General features: G+C 39.7%; 1 protein-coding gene across 1 annotated transcript in view; it reads left to right on the top strand.

Annotated features, from left to right (window-relative positions):
• Positions 1-10,971: 10,971 nt before the first annotated feature.
• Positions 10,972-22,266, top strand: part of tmem131 (transmembrane protein 131) — a 34,099-nt gene continuing 22,804 nt past the window's right edge. Inside the window, exons 1-5 of the mRNA XM_073475900.1 lie at positions 10,972-11,244; positions 14,858-14,919; positions 15,047-15,087; positions 18,833-18,901; positions 19,937-20,057. Coding sequence (XP_073332001.1) covers positions 11,130-11,244; positions 14,858-14,919; positions 15,047-15,087; positions 18,833-18,901; positions 19,937-20,057 — 408 coding nt within the window. The 5' untranslated portion in view covers positions 10,972-11,129. The remainder of the gene's footprint in view (positions 11,245-14,857; positions 14,920-15,046; positions 15,088-18,832; positions 18,902-19,936; positions 20,058-22,266) is intronic.

The raw sequence follows: 22,266 nt of genomic DNA, 5'->3' as shown, positions 1-22,266 counted from the left end.
ACCCACACAGCTGACTGATCATACAACACTTTGATTTAAACAAGTCAGTGTTTATAATGAATGCATAAAATAATAACATGCTGATGGTTATTGTTGTTTATTCATCAGGTAAATGTGTCAGCCAGAGTTGGAATGTAACTTAATAGACCTGCTCAAAGCGTACAGTGGTAAATATTTGAACTCTCACTTTACTATATTTGTTTGACAGCTGTAGTGAATCTAAATATTATGCACAAAAGCTAAATTAGCTTATAAGGTGCAACACGTTGCTATCGGGTTAGCACAATAACAGCCTATAGGCTAAAAGTTAAAAAAAATTCTCCAGCTTGCATATATGTTGCTAAAAATAATCCAGTAATATTGTACGTAGATATTAACATGAGCTATTTTTCTCCAAAACAAGCACATTCTTCTACGAATATTCATGTAGCTTACTTTTACTTGATTGATTTCTTTACACGGCGGCCATTTTACCCTGACTTCACGCTCAAAGCTGGGATAATGATATGCGGCTGTGTTCCACGTTGCCAGTCATAAACGTAGGTAATCTGACATATTATTAACATTTGTTCCTGATTGATCAGCAACAAGAGAGGATTGAAAGTGAAGATCTGGAGGGACATTGTGTCATATTTCAAGCTAAAACAACAAATTTGATAACCCATTTGCTAACGTTAGCATTAAACGACTTCCTGGCTAACATTCGCATCTGATTACATACAGTGTGTTTCACTGCCAGGCTTAAATAAATATGCCCAGTGTGTTGTAATTTAAGAATTAATTATGCCTTTCCCATAGTAGCGTGTAACAATATCAAGTGGTTGAATGCTAATGTTGGCTGTTGTCTAACGATAGCTACCGGGTTATCAATTATGTTACTCTGCAAACAAACACTCCGTCACCCTGCTCATGAAAGAACACTACATTTCAATGCTAGCTTTTGTCATTGACTCAAATTTTAACAGCTGCAAACACTTAATGTTACTGTCGCAGCTAGCAAACGTTAGCCATCCGCAAGTTAACATAAAGAGTGACCTGTAATTCATTGCAGTGAAAATGAGACAGGCAAAATGGGCATTTTAAGTTAAGATGACATGTATTTTATACATGTAGCATTTTTGTCATGACAAACATGTTTTATTATTGTGTATTATTTTTTATTTTTATTTTTATTTTTTTGAGCCACTGATGAAAGTTAAAGGTGCAGTGTGTAGTTCCTGTTAGCTCAGTTAGCAGTGCAGTTAGCAGTGCAGAACACCACGGGAATGTTAGTGTTGTTTACACCACTAGCACAAGAGGAGGTGGGGAATGATGGCAGTGAGTGGCGCCATGACATAGCCCATTGTCAAACCTGTTATTTCTTCACATTCTGTTGATAATTTGAGTTAATTTTTTAATCTTACATATTGCACCTTTAACACCAGACACACCTGTGTCCTTAGCCCCCTCCTGTTCACACTGTACACCCATGACTGCACTCCCAGACATCAAGAGAATCCTATCGATAAGTATGCAGACGACACCCCCATCATCATCTGAAACAACGATGAGCATTCATACTGGGTGGAAATCAACAAGATAGTATTTATTTGTACATAAGCCTGAGATCAGGGAGAAAAGGCCACGTTACATGATGTATCCACACATAAACTGGCTTTTGATGGACTATGTGAATGGTTACTGTAAGTCAAACGCTTGATGAGCAATAGTTTGGGTGATTTGAGCAGCATCCTACATCACAGTGTCTCTCTTTTCACTGTACCAGCTCAACACCAGCGTGTCGCTCCGCCCCTCCGCCACATCACCTGAAGGCATAAGGTTAAAAGAGAAATCCCTTGGCAATACACAGAGCTGCACCGCTAATCCCAGCTTAGATTTGAGAACCTATTTCAGCCACCTAATGCCCCCCGATGGATGTAGTCACTTAAAGATATGTTACTTTTCTTTAACATTTCACATTGTTGGGTCAATATTATATAAAAAATTCACAATTAGCTAATTTAACTAGATTCACTATTTCTGTATGTAGTCTCTACTGCCTTTATATTCAAACATAGATATTCTTATCTCTATAAATCATCCCTGTAATTCAGATATAAATAATGCTGCTGCAGACTCACGTTTGTTTTTTTTTGTATGTCTGTGCTGATCTCAAACTGAAGGGAATTAATGCTGTAATAGACTTTAGGATTGCCCTCACTGAGAGTGGGTTTAGGCCAATCCATTAATAGAAACAGCGTACTGGATACCAGAAAAGGTGCTTACAGACTGAGAGTCTGTGGACACTAAGACAGAAATAACATTTCTTTAAGCTTCTCCACATATTGTTTCTGTTTCCAGCATAATGCTACATTCACTGTAAGTGCAACATGTCAAAGCTTTTGTTGCATCTAATGTCCTTTAACGAAGGTTAGATCATTGTTCCAACCAATAGTCTCAGACAATACACCTAATATGTGGTCGTTTTTATAACCTTCTTCATTTATTTAAATGCCTTATTTCAATTCAATGCAATCACTCTCCCCCTCTCCAAACCTCATTAGGTTTAGGACCGTCTCCAGGTGCATAGAGATCTATTGAAAGCCTCTTTACATCTCTGCCAGACGGCACAGGGTAATTACTGCATCCTAAACCGTGGATTTCCCACAGTGCACCGTGACACAGTGCAGCAGTTGTCTCCAGCATGCTGGCTTCCATGTGCATTTCCAACAATGAGCTGGATCCAAACTGATGTGACGATCAGGCTGGTAGTACCCACTTGTGTTTAGCTCTGAACTGAAGTCTCACATGATGCCCAACATTCAGTGTATTGTGATACGTTTGGATAGTGTGGGCTAAAATCTTCTCCCCCATGTGTCCACATACAATGCAGAGTAATTTGCGTGAAGTAAAATGGAGGAAATGAATATAGCACCCCAGTCCCAGGGGCGTCTTTCATTCAGAGTGCAGGTGAACAATAACAGTGGATTGGTCTCAAGTGGACTTAATTTCCAAGCACACAACAGAATTAGCCTGATAATTAGACAGAATTGAATTAAAGTTAATGTAATTATTTAAATGACTATTTACTTAATTGAAGTGTGTGGGCAGTGATTCAGACATCTTGGGGGGGGGGGGTGTTGAGCTAAATGCTAACATGCTAATGTCTAGTTAAGCATTTTTAGTATTTGCCTTAATTAATATTATTAGCATTAATACAAAGTGCAGCAGAGGCTGATGGGAATGTCATTAGGTTGACCTGATGATGGCGCTCGATCATTAGTAAAAGTATTAGTTCACAACTTCTGGAAAATCATCCAATAGCTGTATTTCACTATTTCATACTGTTTTACTTTGTTTATATGTGGTGGACCCTGCCACCTTTCTAGCTTCAAACAGTGTTCTGTGGACCTTATTTCCCTCTGAGAACAGCTTGTTTATTCACTATTACCTTGTTTATTCACTATTACCTCATTAATGTTGTAAATATTACAATTCTGGGCTTGAATTTCTTCTCCAAAACTACATAATGACCCTTTAAGTGCAGTTCATTACCAGGCATGCGGTGTGATGAAAACCACTGAAAATTAAAAGGAAAGTAATGTTTCAAAAACATGGAATCTGCCGTCTCAGCCATGGGACAGGAAATAAAAGAAAAACAATAAGTGCTTAATTTCTGGTGGAAACGTGTTACTTGACATTATTAGTAAGTCATGTTTGGTCTGATGCCCTCAGGCTCAAGCTAATTGGCTGATTGTGCTAATGTAAATCTTTTAAAACTGGTAATATATATATGTATATATATATGTATATATATATATATATATATATATATATATATATATATATATATATATATATATATATATATATATATAGTTATTATATAAAAATATATAAAAATATACAGTTTATTTATTTGAAAAGGCATATTTCTCAGACAGAAGTTAACAGTATATTTCAGGAACATGTCAGACTTATGATGTGTTTTTAATAGTTTTTGGGCTTTGGATACACAAAAAATAGTAGTTAGTAGGATCAATTAATTGTTGGATTATGTCTTTTCATTAAACATGTTGACAACAAGAAAAATATATAATAAAACCAGACCTGTGGTTTAACTAAGCTAGAAAGTCACTCATCAGACTCCAAGTCTAAATGTTGTCTCTGTGTCTGTGTCTCTACACTGTTGCCGGGCAGAATGGTCCAAAGAAGCGCGTATAACCTGTGGTATAGACTGATTATAGACTGAATGAAAAAAATCCAAAAGATGAAATTATATTTTTAATGAACAAATGGACAATCATGCCATATGTGCTTGGAGGAGGAGGAGGAGGAGGAGGAGGTGGCGGCGCTCAGATGTGTCCTGGCAGTCAATCTCAGTTTGAGTGTCCTCTTGTGCTGATGAGCTGTGCCCTGTTCATCAGATGCCAACCTGAAGAGAGATGATTTATCATCCGCCAAACACTTACACAGGGTTGCTATAACAACCTCAAGGACATATCTGAGGGCCTTTTGCCACAGACATCCAACACAAGATGGCAGACATGAGGAGAATCTGCAGAACTCTGCAGTCGCTGCGTGCGTGAGGCTTTGCAGTCATTTGTTGTTTGTGTTTGTTTTATAATCCTCTAATAGCGCAGTGATTTAACCTGTTCTGTAATCGGCCACTTGTGTTGTTTGTTCCTGTTCCCACTTGCAATCAGTCGACAGCACGAGTGTGTGTGTGTGTCTGTTTACGCTCACACTTCTCCTTTACAATCACAGGATTTGCATGGTTTTAAAAATTGTGTGACTGGCTGTTCGTTTTACTCTTTTGTTCTTGTCGTTGGAATTAATGGTTAGGTCATATACTACTTATTTTTTCATGTATGAATATGGAAAGATGCTTTATTTGAATTACATACAGTAGATTAATATTGAGAATAAATGTTGAATCTAAATATACACGCAATATTGTACAGGTAGCAATATAAAAAGAAATAGGAGAGTATGCAATATACAGTAGAGTGTGAAATATCAAAGCACCACTTAACGACAGATGGTAATTCCATGAAAAAAGTTGGTTTCATTATCTAAATATGACAAAAATTACATTACAAAAACTTGACTTCTATGACATATGTTACATGTAAAGGGTCACGTTTAATGCAACATTTTCATTTTTCATCATGTCAGTAAGTAGATGTGCTGTGTTGGGCGGTAATGCATTACTCAGAAATATTACTTTTCCCAGTAATAAGTAATGTAGGGATTACAGTTTCAAAATCAGTAATAATATTACAGTTGCTATATTGAGTAACCGCAGCCTGAGGCCTCTACTGCCTGTGTCAGGCCTCTACAGGCAGCATGAGCCCCGGCTGAACAACAGAAACTGGATTTCAGAGCAGGGCGTGGTTGTGGAGAGACGTTAAGATCTAAAGAAGCTTGTTGCTGGGGAGGTGACATCGTGGAGGAGATAACCAATCAATAACCAGTTTGAAATGCATTCATTTTATGTAGAATTTGTGAATAATAAACACTTGAAAACATGTTATATTTATGTAGAAGTTCAGCTTAATTTTATATGTAATAAATGAATAAACACATAAGGTTTATGTATAAGTCTGCATTCAACATGACTGCTAAACTTTGCATTAAACGTACATGTAATTAAAACACTTAAAGTCATTATTTCAGGCAATTAGTGTCCTATTTATTAATAGATTGATAATAGATCCACTGTCACAAGTAATTTTTAGCAAAATGGTGAGTGAAATACCTGAGAGAAGGTCTGTTGGAGGCATTTTAGTGCATTTCTGCCCTCTACAGGTCACTCACAGATTCACACTCTGCAGCCCTGCAGTGTGTCCTTAAAGGCTCTCCATGCAGGATTTGTCAGTAGCTGTTTGAAAACACACCATTTGAAAATTGCAGCCAGCGATTCTAGACTGAGTCTTCTTCCCAGGTTGTCAAATATATATTTGGGTTGGCCACAAGCCAACGACCTTGGAACGAGACTCAACAAATCAACTATCGTCCTCCACGCCTAGAAGAAGATTAAGATCGTAACAAGGGGATTTCTGTTACGAGTCTTTTGTTGAGGGAATTTGAGGAAATTCCTTCGTGGTTTTAATGATCGCTCAGTGCCATTAAGGTGCGGCAGTGACTCGTGTGCAGTTGTGAGTGTCATTAATGGCACCTGTCAAGTGAAAATGTCATTCAAATTAAGTCAGGCAATATTGATACGATTTATGTTTAAAGTGTTATTTCAAATACTGATGTTGTCATCATATGAATTTAAAGATATAATATGTAAGAATTATCACAATTAAAATGTCTCAAAACAACTTAATATTTTGTTATTAGTTGTGTACTTATATTATTGCAAATGTTTCCAACGTTCACTCAAGGTAACGGTGTGTTTCTTTGCTTTTACCTCCTGGACAGACTGAGGATGGAGAAGTCCGTGAATGTGACTGAACGTAACGTGAATACACTAAAACATGACCTCGTCCATGAGTCACTTCAGATAGATTTTCGTCAGCAGTGGCAGTTGTTTAATTGTTTGTTCAGCAGCAGCATTTGACCACAGGATCATTCATGTGTATTCATGTGACTATTCATTTCGCCACATCCAGATTACTGTACTGAACATTAGCCGTAAGATAGCGAGCAATACTTACCCAGCGATAACAGAGGGATCAGGTCAACTCTCACTAACCTCAGCACTCACTTGAGACTTCAGTTCTCTGTCTTCTTTTCCCCTCTCCTCTCTGCAATGTTACGTTCATGAAGTAAAGTAAGTGAAGCTTTTCCTCCAGCTCCAGTCAGGAGTCTGGCTCTGCACCTAACTCTCTCTACCTCCCACTCAATACTTGGCAGACATCTTTTGTTTTGTTTTGTTAGAGACCCTGTATGCTGTAAAATAGTCTGTGCTGGCTCTTGTGTTTACTGGAACAGAGTTATAGGAGGTTATGTTTTGACTGTTCCTCTCTGGGTTACAGCTCTGTGGCAATGTTCAGCTCTGCTGTCAGTTCCTGTCAATGCCTGTTTCCCCAAATGTTCAGTGAGCTTCATCCATCAGGTCATCAGATACTGCAACAAACATATAAACCACCTTCAAGCATGACATTTGGACAACCGTGGCCAGATTAGATTCGGCACATTCTACAATTTTGATGATTGATTCATAACTTAAGTCTTTTATTCAAGTAAAAATGGCAAAAGTTCACTGGTGCTGGCTTCTGTTGGTTGACTCCCTACTTTTCTGTGAAAGTAAACTCAGTCGCTTTGATTTTTTGACTGTTGGTCCATTTGAATAACTTTTCAGAAGGTATTTGCATATTTCAACTTGGCTTCCTGGACTGATGATGGCCATTTTCTACCTCTGTCTGACATTTTATCCACTGAAGAATCAACTCATAGAACAGATGTATCAATAATGAAAATAATTGCTGGTTGCAGCCTCACAACTGCTTACTGCTCTACAGCAGGTTTTCTAAATGGTGATTACTAGCCACACAAATAATCTTCATTTTATGTGTGTGTGTGTGTGTGTGTGTGTGTGTGTAAATCATGTTTAGCTCCTGTCTCTTTAACTGCTAACAACATAAGAGCAGCTGTGCTGAATTAAATTCATACGTGCCAAACTAGCCGCTAGGCATAAATTATGCTAATGTCTGACTCTTTGATGTAGTGTGATGTCACAAAGTCACAGAATTAAAGACGGGACCACTGACGAGGTGTTTCAGGAGCAGTGTTTCCTGTTGGTGTGGATTTTGAAGATCTCAAGAATCTACAGTATATAAGACACTGAAGGAAGGGAAGAACACAAAAAGCACAAGACGTGTCCTCTAAGATCTTAAAACTAGATTTCGACACAGGGTCCTTACACAAGACAGGGCCACAAGATGGGGGGTGGGGGGCCCGTCAGTGTTACGTCAACGGTTTACACATTTGCCATTAATCAAATTATGAACCAGGTGATGTGGAATAAACCCTGGTGCTTTTGAGGGCCCCCTGGGGACTATTGACAGCTGCCCGTCAGAACTAGTTTGAAAAGAAGGAAGTTGGATCGAGGTGACTCTCATTTCTGAAATATGAGTGGGAGGAAATGAGCTGCCGTTATTCAACAACTTCAAATCTATAATTATCCTGTACTCATTTAGGTGAACTTACATAACAGCTTCTTGTGTCTGGCTGACATAATGTTGAAGTCATGTTGACATGATGGACCATTTAATCATTCATTTCCTCAGAATCCATCATTATATTTGTATGATTCATCTTAATTGTCTACTAGTGATTTAAAGTTAGACTTGTCCTCTGAAGTAGTAGTAGTAGTAGTCTGAAACTCGTTATACTACTTATTATTTAACATTTTTTCATATTGTTCTATCATTTCTTGTTAGTTCCCTCTACAAAGTGTTGTAGTCACTTTGTAGAGGGAACTAACTCGTCAGTGATGACTAATTCTATCACTATTTGACATTCCCACAACTTCCCAAAAGTTTGACTAGTAAAAACCCCTTTAGGACATCTATGCATAGCGTTGCAGAGATAGCTACTAAAGTTAGCACGCTAACTTGTCCTGGTGCAAAGCTCCTGTACAGACGGTATAAACATCAGCACTTCCTCGGTGCTCCAATGTCTCATATTGCACCCTTAATTTTTAGTATTTAATAAGTTAAAAAAAGTCAAATTAAGTATCTTTATTTGCAGAAAAAACAACACAAGACAAACAAAAAACACTTCAGTGACAATTTGTCTGATGTAGCGCTTATTGATCCATCTCTGTTCACGTAGCAAAACAACATGATTTTAATTACTCCACCCTGATCTGTGTTAATCAATGATGGGGTTGTAACAGTATCAAGGATCATCCTCCGTCTTGGTAAAAAATCATACTGACAGCGCCCTCATGAGAAAAGGTGTGGCACCCAGCAGAAAGTCGCCAACCTTTGTCACCCTATAATTATCATACAAGTTTATGAGTGTTTGTTCACTGTAGGTGCACTTAGGTGATATGATCATAGTGGACGTCAAAAAAATGAGTCATTTCAACAGATGCATTATCCTTTTAAAGTCGGTATTGAACAGCAGACGTTAACATGGTTTCACGGCTCCCGGTCAGAAGCCAGTGATACTCCTCAAACTGTGATCTGCACGGCTGAACACGGAGGGATCGTCGGCAGGATCAAGTTACCAAACTTTACCACAGAGTCGACTGTCATCAGCTTTAAGTGACTGCTTTAAAGAACAGCCTGGCTTATCATGTTCGATACACGTTCCCTGGTCTCATGTTATCTTAGCTTATCCTCAGTGTTGTCCATAAATTTCTGCTATCAGCGATCAACTGGCTTTATTGTATGTCAAACATTAACCATTACTCTAGTTTTCCTACCGCAACCAAGAAATCTAAAATCTAATTCTCCCGTCTGGCTATTTTGTTTTCTTGAAATGTCTTGATTTATTCTCTTGGCCGCTGCATCTGTGTTTAAATCCTCTGAATCTTGCTCTTTTGGGCACAAGAGAGATCAGCAAAGAAAGGAAGGAAGCTGATTGGATCAATAAAATAAAGAGCAATTAGAGAGCAAATAAAATAGAGATAACTTCAGCTGTAAAAAGAAGAAAATGCTCGAGTAAAGTACAAATATGGCGACCTGTGCTTAAAGGAACAGTTCACCCAGAAATGAAAATTCAATCAAATGGCTACATTCAGCTCATCCGGCATAATCCAAGTCTGTGGAAGCCCAAAAGTCCCAAATTGTCCCAAACAAACTCTACATTTTCATGACTGAATAAACTGAATAATTATATATATATATACTGATTTACTTTGTTTATATTTGGCGGACCCTGCCACCTTTCTAGCTTTAAACAGTGTACTGGGGACACAATATTTCTGAGTATTTATTATCACCTCATTAATATTGTAAATATAAAAATTCTGAGTTTGAATTAATTCTCCAAAAACTACATAGAGCCCCTTTAAAGCCAAAATCTTCACTGTAGCTTCTAGGCTAAAAGTGTTAGCATGGATGCACGAGCTCAACCGCACGTCGAGGGTGTAAATAACGTGTTTTCCGGAGACTTGGATTACACCAGACGAGCTGTACGGAGCCATTTTATATATTTTCTCAGTTGTTTTTCTCTTCAACGCTGCGACATCATTTTGTTGTGAAGCTCCAGAAATGTTTTGTGGACGACGAAACTTCACCCGACTCGTCATCGGCATGTGGGTGAGAAGATGATGACTGAACCTTTACATTTTGGGTGAGCTGTTCCTTTAAGTAGCCTACAGTACTTCAGCGAATGTATTTATTTATTTAGATAGATAGATAGATAGATAGATAGATAGATAGATAGATAGATAGATAGATAGACAGATAGATAGATAGATAGATAGATAGATAGATAGATAGATAGATAGATAGATAGATGGATAGATAGATATTATATACAATATACAAAAAACAATAAAGTACTATATACAATAAAATGCTTAAGTAGTTATAAAATAAAATAAAATATTGAGGTAAATAAAATAAAATACTTTTCACCATTGATGAAAACTCATTGATAAAGGTCTGAATTAAAAATATAACATGAACTAGCACTAGAGGGATCACCAAAATAATAAACTGACCTATTTGAATTAAAATATGAATTGATTAATGACTGATTAACAGTAATAATGCCAATATAAATGGTGAATTACATTAAATAAGAATTAAAAAAAAATAAAATAAATAAGTATAGCTCACTTGTGATAGATTAAACAGTCTGCACTTGTATAAAAACAAATAAAAACACATTAAAAAGATAAAATGTTTGTGTGAGTTAGACCCCGCAGAGACCCCCCCCCCCCCCCCGGATCACTCCGCAGCAGCAGGCAGCAGTATACACCGCTGTGCGCGTGGAGGCCGTGACGCGGCACCCATGAGGCGGAAGAGGAAGAGAAGAAGAAGAAGAAGAGGAAGAAGAAGAGAAGAAGAAGAAGAAGAAGAGACGAAGAAGAGAGGCCAACGTCCTGTTCAGTAGTTAGCTTCTGCTCAGTTGACTCCGAGTTTTTTTTCGGCGATGATTGACAGAGTCAGCGGAGGTTCACACGGGCATGTCCGCGCACTCGCTCGGTTGTTATCGTAACAGAGACACGGAGCTGCAGCATGGCGAGCGGAGAAAGAGCCCCGGGTTCTCACACAAGAACAAGAGCGCCGTGTGTCGGATTATTGAGGATGTTATTTATTGCTTTTATTCAAACGACGCGGGCCAATAATCAAGGTTTGTAAACTTAGCCGCTGGCTACGTTAGCTAGCAGCTAACTTCCGTAGACATTTCCAAACGAAGTGTGGGGTTGGGGTTACCTCTGCGGGCCAACTTTATCACAGCTAGCCTGCTAACATTACTGCTAAAATTGTAGTTTTGTTTTGTTTGTTTTTTTTGCCATTGACAACATTTCGTGAAGAAGCGTAGCGGGCTAAAAACACAGCGTCAGTGTGAGAATGAAAGTGCTGCCTCTTTAGTTTTAGCTTTGTGTGGCCTTTAACGTTACTAGCTTCGTGTGCAGCTTGTTATGTTGTCATTCCTTCCTTATAAGGCTAAGTTAGGCTAACACACAACCCAACAAACACACACAACAGTGCGAGGCGGAGAGAGCAGCTTGTTAGCATCGCGGCTAGTGACTAATGTTAGCTGAGATCATCTGCTGTATGATCTTAACGCATGGGAATTAAGAGATAAGTCAGATTGCAAATATATAAATGGCACCATTGCCTTCATATCGCTGGCAGGGCACCTAACCCCTACTTCCTCATACTGGGCTCGATGAAGGAAATGTTTGAATCCAGTCAGGTGACTGTAAACGTGGCTGTGAGTTATGGTTTTTTAAGGTCCCAGCTGAGCAGTGGTCGGTCCACTGGCCAAATGACAGCCCCGCATGTTATTTATCCAGCGGACCGAAGTGTCCAGCTGTCAGATCCACTGATCTTGTCAGGTCACAGTGATAAGTCTACCAAGTGGGGAGCGGACAGCTGCAGTCCACGTCCAAGATAAGCTGTGCCAAGTCTGAAACGTGTCTGCCGCCGATAAATTGTTTACATGGCTCCGAGGAACTTGCAACACGATGCAGACATTTGTCTCCCAAGAAATGCACTTGAATGGGTTAACTGGCAAACATTGTGAAGTGACTTTGTCATGCTTCCACCAAAAGTCAACACTGCGAGCTCAGCAAACTGAATCAGTGTTAATAAGATCACTGTGTGCTTCACAATCTGTACAGATTGACACAGGCCCATGCCAGGAGCAGTGACTTGTGATTTGTGATCAAGGAGAGAAATGCTAAATCCTCCTGCTTCCTTTCAGTTTGAGAATCGCAGAGAAACTCAGAGTTGCATTCGTCGATCAGAGGTGACAGATAGGCCCGCTGTTAATGCATGTTCAGACAGGCTGAGTATATTTGTGAAGAGCATATGAATTTTGTCCTGTTTGACGTGTTGATGGTAGTTTTCGAAATCATATGCTGAACAGAGATGGGATGATGAAGGATTTAATAGCTGATTGCGATTAAAAAATGCTCACAATAAGTTGATCGTTGTTTTGTGAATCGAGATGATGAATGGCTGTCTCTGTCGCTGACATACAGTCCTGTTGGTTTCCTGTTTTATTTTGAATCGCCTACACCTGTCATCGTGGCTGAAGGCTCGGCTTGCACATTGTATCCCTCACAAAAACAAGTTAAATCGGATGTGTGTAAACGCTGCGGATTCAAAACTAAAAACCGAAATCCTTTATGATTACTTACTTGAAATCCTTTCGATGATTACTGGGATAAAATCATGAATCGCAGTCATGTTGGACAGGATACTCATAATATGAAAATTTCATATCATCCCATGCTTGATGCTGAATAACCAGAGAAGTAATGCTGCAGACCCTTAAAAATGCACTATGTAAGAACTGACTGTCAAATTAATACTCAAAACAAAACAAAAAGGGGACAGCATATCATCGATTAGTGCTCCTAACTGTACGTGCTGTTAGTGGTTCAGACTTGGAGCCTTCATGTCCAGAGGAGTGGACCGGGACAGGCTGGGTTCAGCTGGTTAGCATGCTAACTTCAGTAGATATCTCTGCATCACAGTACATCAGAATCAGAAAGCGTTTTATTGCCAAGTAGGTTTTCACATACAAGGAATTTGTTTTGGTCTCGAAGGTGTGTGTGCCATACAGTAAACAATAAACAAAAAACAATAAATAGACAACAAATAGAGACAGGCGAGACAGACAGAACCATACATAGACGTCATAGTGTCAAAACTACTATTTATTTACATTCTGTTGATAATTTTTTCTTTAAAAAAAAGTTTTCAACTAAATCTCTTACATATCGCCCATTTAAAGGTCCAATTTGTAAGATATTTGATTGTTGAGTCTCATTCCAGACTCGTCCTATACTGATGCTTTGGGTTGGTGGACGGTCCGGTCAGTATCAAATATCTTACAAATTGGACCTTTTTTTTAAAATGTCACTTTCTATAGACTTCATTCAGTCCAGTGTAACTGTCACCATGGCTGTCCTCTGTTTAGTGTTAAATGTTCCACTGAGGTACGGTAGGAAAAGTTATTCTAAAAGAGGCCACGGAAAAATTCTGACCAGAATCTCCTCCGCAGCAGAGCAGCTTCGATGTTAGCTAGATGTACTCGTTTAATGTCAGTGGTGAAATCTAAAAAAGGAAGTGAAACAGACTTGTTGAAGTCATTAGATCACCTGTGTGTGCTGTGGCATTTTAACCTCAAGCACACTTCACAGCCAGCAGGAGATGGTTGTTAAATAAATGCAGAAGTTTAGTTTGTCAGTTCAACATACTAACAGGGTCCTGTGCTGACAATGTGAGCTGTGAACATGATCTGCAAAGGCTGATCGCGCTGCACAAGCTGTGGGATTTGGTGGTGTCAGGTGAAAAGCCTGTCAGTAGAGTGAAAGCGTAATAGTGCTGAGTTGGAGTTCAGCCTCTCAAAGCTTGTAGATTCATACTTTGAGTGAGTAACTTGACAGTTAAAGCAAGAAACATCCGATCCTCAAAATCCTGTTGATAATAGTGCGATTACTAAAGGATCCCACTGATCTTTTAACACAAAACCAAAGAATATGAGGGTGTCCCACGTAGCTTGTGGTCTGACACCTTCTTACATCCTAAACCTGTCAAGTGTGTCAAGTGTGTCATGTGTTCATGGTGACGGATGAAGTGTTTCCTCTATGGATTACACACCAAACATTCACACAGTGTGGAGCAGAGTGTGAACACTGATCTCAACCCTGATCTGTCTCTTGTCGGCCCTGAAAGTTCAAGAGATTGAGTCAGGAGTTATCTTTACCAGTAATAAAACTCTGTGGTTCAGGAAGATATGATGACTGCTGTGGGATGACTTTGGAGATTTGGGAGGAGGAGTTAAAGGTGCAATATGTCAGAATCGGCCACCTGTCAGATTAATACGCAAAACAAATAAGGAGGCATTAAATCACTAGAGTAACCACTAACTGCTGCTAACTGTAGCTGCCATTAGCTAGTTAACTCAGTTAGCTGTGCAGCTGGCAGTCCAGACTCGGAGTTCAGAGAACTGGGGGAGTGTTGATGTTCACACTGCTAGCACAGGAGCTTCAGACTGGGACGGGACAGAGCTAGCTGGTTAGCACGCTAACTTCTGCAGCACAATACACAGTTGTCATAAGGTCAAAACTGTTATTTCTTTACGTTCTGTTGATAAGCAAAACTTTTTTTTCTTTTCAAACTAAAATTCGTACATATTGGACCTTTTTAAATGTTCAATACTCTGAGATTGCTGCCCTTTCGATGCTTGTGATACTCATAAGTTCTTCCTGTCGTTGTTTTTGCAGCATTCATTCAGTCAGACACAATTCTAGAAGTTTTACATTTTGATGAGGGAAGACTTTTACAGGTAAGCGCTACTCCTTTATTTCCTCTTTGTTAGTACTGTTACTTGTCGATTGACCTCTGAATGTGATAATGCACTGTCTATTTAAATCACATTTGAATGATAACTTATGTCTCTGTTCATTTTGCAGGCAGAGTCTGACATCGATTTTAGTTTATATCATCAACAAAGGTACGTTTTTCTTCTTCACTTCATCAGTATACGTCCCCTAACTTAACCTCAACCCTACCCCTTTGGAGCATGAACTCCAAACAAAGTCATGTTTGCATAGTTAAATGCCATTATATTTGAATGGGTATAGCCAGGATGGCAGATGCTGTTATCCTACATCTTCTGCATTAATCATACACCGCACCTGGATTGCATTCCTTTTGTTAAAGTAGATGGCCACAAAATTTTTAGTGAGGCAAATAAGATGATATACACAGTATCTTGTGGTGTCAATGCTCAAGTTATATTAATGTAAATTAACCAACACAAGCTGATATGAAAGATACAGAGTCGTATTTTGAGATTTGAACAATAACATCCGATTAGAAAACCTCTACAACATTCACTTTCTTACACGCAATTTAAAGGTCTTTTTTTAACGATATTTCAAATAAAATACATGCAATTCACGTGTTAATACATGTTTGATGCTCTCCAAGTTTTCCAGAGAAAATGACAGCTTGAGTTTACCCAAAACTAGCAGTTAGTCCAAGATGTGCTGTTGTGTAGCTGTCAAAGACGGTAGCAAAACAACACAGTACATTAGATAAGCACGAGAAAACATCAGATAAGTTGAACCGCCATGTTTACTACATATCTTTTAGTTACAGTTTCAGCTGATTATGACAACAGAAATAAACAAGTTTGCTGATTCCACATGTCTGCGCAGTGCAAATCAACCACCAGTTGTTTACGTGGAGGTGACTCTTCTTGTTAGCATAACATCACAGTGATTTGGTCTGTAGAGCCTGAAGGAAGTCTTGAACTGAACTGACACGGCAGAACCGCAGCAGCACACTATCATGCTTCCAGCTGTAACATTAACCAACAGTCACAGACAAAGTAGAAGAGAACAAAGATGCTGCTAAAACTGCACTGTAAACCCATATGCACCCCCGCCCGTCCCTCCCTCCCTCAGCTCTCTGAAACATGTGCTGTGGCTGACATGAGTGGCCAGGACAACCTCTCAGTCTGTCACCTGTTGTTAGACCGGACAGCAGTGTGCCTCTCTGCTGCAACAGCTACTTAGACAAGTGAGCCAGGAAGCTAATGTGTTCGTTTGTGGCCACACTGAAGCAGATGATTTTGTTTTTTTGATGACAGCAACCAAAGGAGCCTTTAAAGGGTCTGTGGTTAGGTCACATTGCCTTCTAGTCAGGATAGTTTTAGTGTTTTGAGTCAAACGGAGAAAAACTTAGCTGACTAAGATAGATAGATAAACTAAATAAACAAATTCTCTTTGTTTTCATGACTGAATAACGAAACTGACCTTAAAGGACAACACCGATCCATACTGTTTTACTCTGTTTATATTTGGCAGACCCTGCCACCTTTTCTAGCTTCCTTGGACCTTATTTTCCTCTGAGAACAGCTTGTTTATTCAGTTATGTAACACATAAATATTTCTGAGTTTGTATTATTACCTCATTAATATTGTAAATATTAAGATTCTGAGTTTCCTCTCCAAAACTACAGTTTGCTGTAAACTGCTGAAAAAGTATTTCCATTTTCTGTTACTTAAAACTTCCACTCCTCTACATTTACTTGTCAACTTTAGTAACTTGCCTTGCAGATTCAAATTATTCACTGTTGATAGGCTATTACTTGTAGACATGTAGACAGTCAGATAGTGTTGTGGGCGGATGACAGACTGGTGACTACAGACAGAGAAATAATGCTGCAGCCAAGCCAAAGCAGCACATTTTTAAATTAATTTATTTAATTGGCAATTGGACACAGAACACAGATAGCAATAATTGGAAAATGAATAAATCAGTCTATCCCTTGTTGTTTGAGCTGGCGAGGGAAGCAAGTCTACCAGCAACTTGCATGTTAAACCACCATTTTGGGTGACAGGAGAGTGATTTGAGGAAGTTATAGTCTGCTTTCTAGTGTCAGTCACAGGCACAGACATCAGACTCTTATATCTTGGCGAGAACTGTAGTGTTTGTCTAAGAACAGCATAAAGGATCCATTGAATTGCCTGTACATTGCACAGATTTTGAAGGACTAAGTATGTGATTGTTTGGACGGGGCCATGTGTCCAACAGGTAGAACAGCTCCAACAGGTAACTACTGTTTACAAGGCAGGAAACATGTAAAAGTCAGTGAGTTGACTTTTTTTTGACAATGTGTTTTGGTGTCACAGCGTCAACGTAGCATCAGCACTCTGTTCAGACATTACACATGTGTGTTTTGTCTTGGCGCAGCAGACGGCGAGCCTTTACTATTTGTACACTATGTACTAACCCATAAAAGGGTTATCTTGCACGGGCATAGCGTGGCCACTCCCCTGAGCTAGAGGGGGAGTGTATTTTGCTGTTTGTGTTGATTCAGGTTTTTTGAATGTTGAACTTCCCCCTTTTTTCTGTGTGTGTGTGTGTATGTGTGTAGTGTTTGGAAATCTTCTGCTATTAATTATTATCTCCTCTCTATTAGCCAGCGGGCTTTTGTGAGGTCAACATGCTGTGGTCACTTTGACAGGAATTAAAATGCTTTTTGCAGTCACTGTTTTTAAAAAAAAAATGTTTTTAATGCACTCGCCCTAAGAAGTAGCCTGCAACGGGACATATGTAGCTCTGAGGCCAAGAGGCACGGCCTCTCAGCGTGATCTCCACTCCACTCTACTCCAATTACACACTGACATTCAACACATTAGCTCCGAAGCGACGAGCGAAAGGCCACACAGAATTCACAGCCAGGATCCATTTGAATCCTTAATCCCACAAGAATTTTGTCAGTAGTTGTTATATTAATGAGAGAAGCGAGGACAGGCTGGTAGATGACAGATTATCCAGGAGGAACAGTGCACGGCCGTGGCTCTGTGTGGATTACTGTGTGCGCCTCAGGGGATGGAAATCCATCCCGTCTCCAGCCAGCTCTGCTATTGGAGCTCGCTGCTGCAGCCATTGTCTGCCCCCGTACGCGTAGGCTCGGTAGTAAATAGGTGAAATTGATCTCTGGTAAATTGTGAGACTCCAGGGTGATGTTAGGGTGATTATAGGTGAGAGATGTGGTAGTGGGTGGTGTTTGGCACCATCACGGCAGCTCTAGTGCTAAAGATAGAAGAATAAAACGTGTAATATCTTTTTGGCCAGCTGTGATGGTTCTATACATTCTTAATAAATGAGTTTTATTCAGGCTTTTTTCAACCATCACACATCTTGCAGCATTGCTCATGTACCACACCTGTATCACTGATGAGCTTCTCTTTCCATGAGATTTAAATAATGGCTCTTATTACATACTTCTGTTGTATATCAGCGCCACCAATGAGGAGCTGCTTCTCTTTAGGGACGGCTCTGTCTGTTGTTAAGATATTGTATGTACACCTGTTGTGAAACAGGTTTGGTGAGTTATGCCTGCGTCCTACAACAAGGCGGGTGCAGCTGATGCTCACAAGTTGTCGCCTTTGTGAGAGAGAGACACCGCACTCTGTGCGGTTGACGAGTAGAGATACATTTTAGTTTTTTCCTAATTTAATGGACTTTCATGGAGATTTTCAGTATGGAAACATTTCCCTGCCGCTGGGAGTGGTCCCATGGCCATCTTAATCTAGTGTTAGGAAAGCCTGGCCACAGGCTGTGGTGTCTGTGCTTGTGTGTTTAGCCTCCCATTTGTTTGAAATGCACACAAGCATGGATACTACTTTTCCTATCCTGCTGCTGCTGCTGCTGCCACTGTCACATCTTCCTGTCTCTTGCAGCACGTCCCCGCACCGTGGGAACTGCCGACCTATACGCTTCGAACCTCCAATGTTGGACTTTCACGAACAGTGAGTGCTTGTTATGTTCTCACACTAATTAATTGTTTTGTTTTCATATTATCTGTGTTTTCAAAACCCGGTGGACTAGTGCCTCGTCAGTAAGTCCTGTAGCTCTCTATGATATGTTCTGTAAAACTTTAGCGTCTCTGAAGTGGTCAAAAATGAGCGGATTGGTGCTGAGGAAGCATTTAAAGCACTTAACGAAACCAAATTCGTTATCTCCAGTGCCAGCACCTTCGCCTAGCTTCACCTTGGCCAAACTTCATAGATCACATTCCACTTTGGCAAGAGGTGCACACCCATTTTGTATTACTCAGCTCCAAGCGTAGCCTACCTCACCCCGGCGCAGTGGTAAGCAAACAATTCGGAAGCTCTCAGAGGAGCAGCGTACCCCGCCACCAACTCACAGCGAGAGACCCAGCTGTGTCCTACTTCCTCAATAAAAACAGTCCACTTATCAGCTGTGAATGTTTGAAGGGCATGAAAATGAGAACTTTAGAAATTCTCCCCCCGCCTCTGATACAGCAGAAACAACATAAGGATTGGATTAGCACTGCATAACAAGTTAACATGATGGACACGCTCATATCTGCCTTACTTGTGTTTGGAGGAAACATACATGCCTCTGTGTCCACTTTGTTCAACTGCCCGTACAAGGGACTTTTTGAAGGTCTACTCATTTGACCAAGAAGGAATCCACCATGATAAACATTTGGTGGCCTTTCTTCCTACTGACGAGGCGTTTCAGGAGCAGTGTTTTCTGTGGGAGAGAAGAGCTTCTGTTGGTGCAGACTTTGACCTATTTAACGAACTATATAAAACAATGAAGGAAAGGGGAAAAAAAGAAAAAAGCATTAAAGGTCTCTTTTAAATTTTTCACCACATTTGTTCACTCTGTTTAAATTTCATGTTATTGTCAGAATTTTATTAGAGTATCTGTTTTAAATATTACATGCATATGATCTTCTACAATTACTTTTTAATCTCTTTTAAATATATTGTCATTTACTTGCTCTTACAGAGGTTTCTTTTCTTCACTTCCAGGCCCGTTGGGATGCCAAAAATGGAGAAAGTTTATTTACATAATCCTAGCTCAGAACAAATTAGTTTGATATCAATATCGGCAACAACAGCCCATTTCCATGCATCCTTTTTCCAGAATAGGGTAAGTACACATCACTTTACAATCGCTGTGTGTGAACATGAATTTATTCATTATTATTAAGTACAGTTGTCACAACACATCCAATACTTCTCTAATAAGAACTTTGGACGTATGAGGTTATGCTTTTATTGTGGTCCCTTTATCTTTAGTCACGTGGCTGTGTGTTGATCGCACCACGTAATTTGATCATCATGCTTCACGAGGCATTTTTAAACATTAACCAGCATGATAAGCTTGCGTATGCATTGCAAACAAGAGACAGTGATCAGTGTCTCGCAGGTGCCATTTTTAAACCTGACTAGTCAGAAACCCTCTTCAGGCATCGACGGCAAACAGCAGCACACAGACACTAACAATAAAGTAGGAAGTCCCCATGCAAATGACACGTGTCATTTAAACATGCGACTACAGCAAAGCTCTCTGGGGAATGCAGTCTAGAGACGGTGCATGGTTGAATAGCAGTGTATAAAGGGACACATAAGCACAAAGTAAACAAGACTGGGCAAAGTAAGCAGCAGTATAATCCAGTTATGGTTTACACATTCTTTAAACATGACACATACGCTTTATGGGAATTTATTAGAAACAAACAAACACAGAAAGTGGATGCAGTGTCCCAAGAGGGTGGGTCCAAAATAGCTGAAATACTCTGATACTCCAACAAAGTAGAACCTGCTGGTTCAGATTGTTACATTGATGGTCTGGAAGCACTTCACCCTCCAAAAATGTAATGAATAAATGATTGTTATAATGTTCAGTGTGACGGTGTAACTGAGTCTCTGCTGTCCACTCTGTAGTTTAGATGAAGCGAGATTGTATAAACACATGTTCAGACATCCTCTGTTACGATATCGTATTAGTATCAACACATAATAAAACACAAACGCCAACACAGTGTGACCAGTCACCATGAATAATGATCACAGTGAGTGAGCAGCTGATCCCAGCACAGTGCAAGAGAACTGATCTAATTAGCTCAGCTACGTAAATAGCAGCCAGTGTCGATGGCAGACGGTTGTAGTAGAAGGCCTCTCGGTTGTTTCCAGCTCTGCCAGCTGTTAAAGGAGAAGTTCACCCGTAAATGAAACTTCAGTCATTATATCCTCACCCCGAGGGAAAGTCAGGTGAAGATTTGTAGTCCTCAAAGTTTGGCAGCATTCTCCTCAACAACTGAAGATGGGGACTTGTTTTTAAAATATGAAAATACGACTGAAAAGAAACATAAAATGGCTCCAGTTTTAAAAATAACTTATTTTCACCCTTGACACACTTGAGCTCGAGCTTGTGCACCCGCTTCAGACGGGGTGTGCGCTCACACTTTTAGCTGAGCAGCTTTTTTTATGGTTTCAGCTTAACAAGCACAGTCAATAACGTCTCCACTTGAATTTGGAGTCTCTGGGCTTCTGTGAACTTGGATTGTGCCAGATGAGGTGTTTGGGGCCTTTTTTTATATTTTTAATTTTTTTTACAAGACCCGATCTACTTCAGTTGTTTAAAGGAATGCTGCCAAACTGTTTTGCTGTGAAGCTCCAGAAATGTTTTGTGGACTACAGACATTTTTGGGTGAACTTTTTAACACTGTTTTAACACATTATATCATGTTACTGGTCAGATACTTGCTAAAACGCAGGTGTAACGTGATCACAAGCAGCAGAGGTCCACCACATCCTGCCGAAGGTTAGAAGAGAAAAAAACAGAGTCAGAGCGCTTCCTTGTAACTGAAACTCATAATAAGATACAGTACTTGCCTTTCAGTGATTTGACGTAAGCAGTAATGTGATGCTTTTCCAGCGTATATTTTCTAATGTTGGCATATTTGCAAACAAATCATGTTGCCTGTACTGCGTGTGAAGACTCCCTTTTACAGGAAGGGCCTGTTCTGTCACTGCAGGCACAGTCGCTGGCGCTGCATACTTTGAGTGGTACTAGGGCAGGGCGCTGTAGTTTAAGCCAATGTGTTGCCCTAAGACACTGATTATATAAGCTAGGTCATCTAGAGGAGGGTGATTTTTAGATATTAGTGTTCAGATAGTTGGCTCTTGGCTTGAAAAGCTGCTGTGAGTTTTTGATGTAAAACATGTAGTTTTGCATAATCTAAAAAACAGACAGAAGTTGCATTTTTTTTCAGGATTGTAGACAAATTTTAGTTTAAAAGTCCATGTAGAGATGTCCAAAGTCCTGGGCATTAATGTGCATGAATTAAAAATTT

This window comes from Pagrus major, chromosome 11, assembly GCF_040436345.1.
Source record: "Pagrus major chromosome 11, Pma_NU_1.0".
Taxonomy (NCBI): Eukaryota; Metazoa; Chordata; class Actinopteri; order Spariformes; family Sparidae; genus Pagrus; species Pagrus major.
Note: the sequence above shows the minus strand (reverse complement) of the source record. Positions and strands in the feature narration are given on the sequence as shown.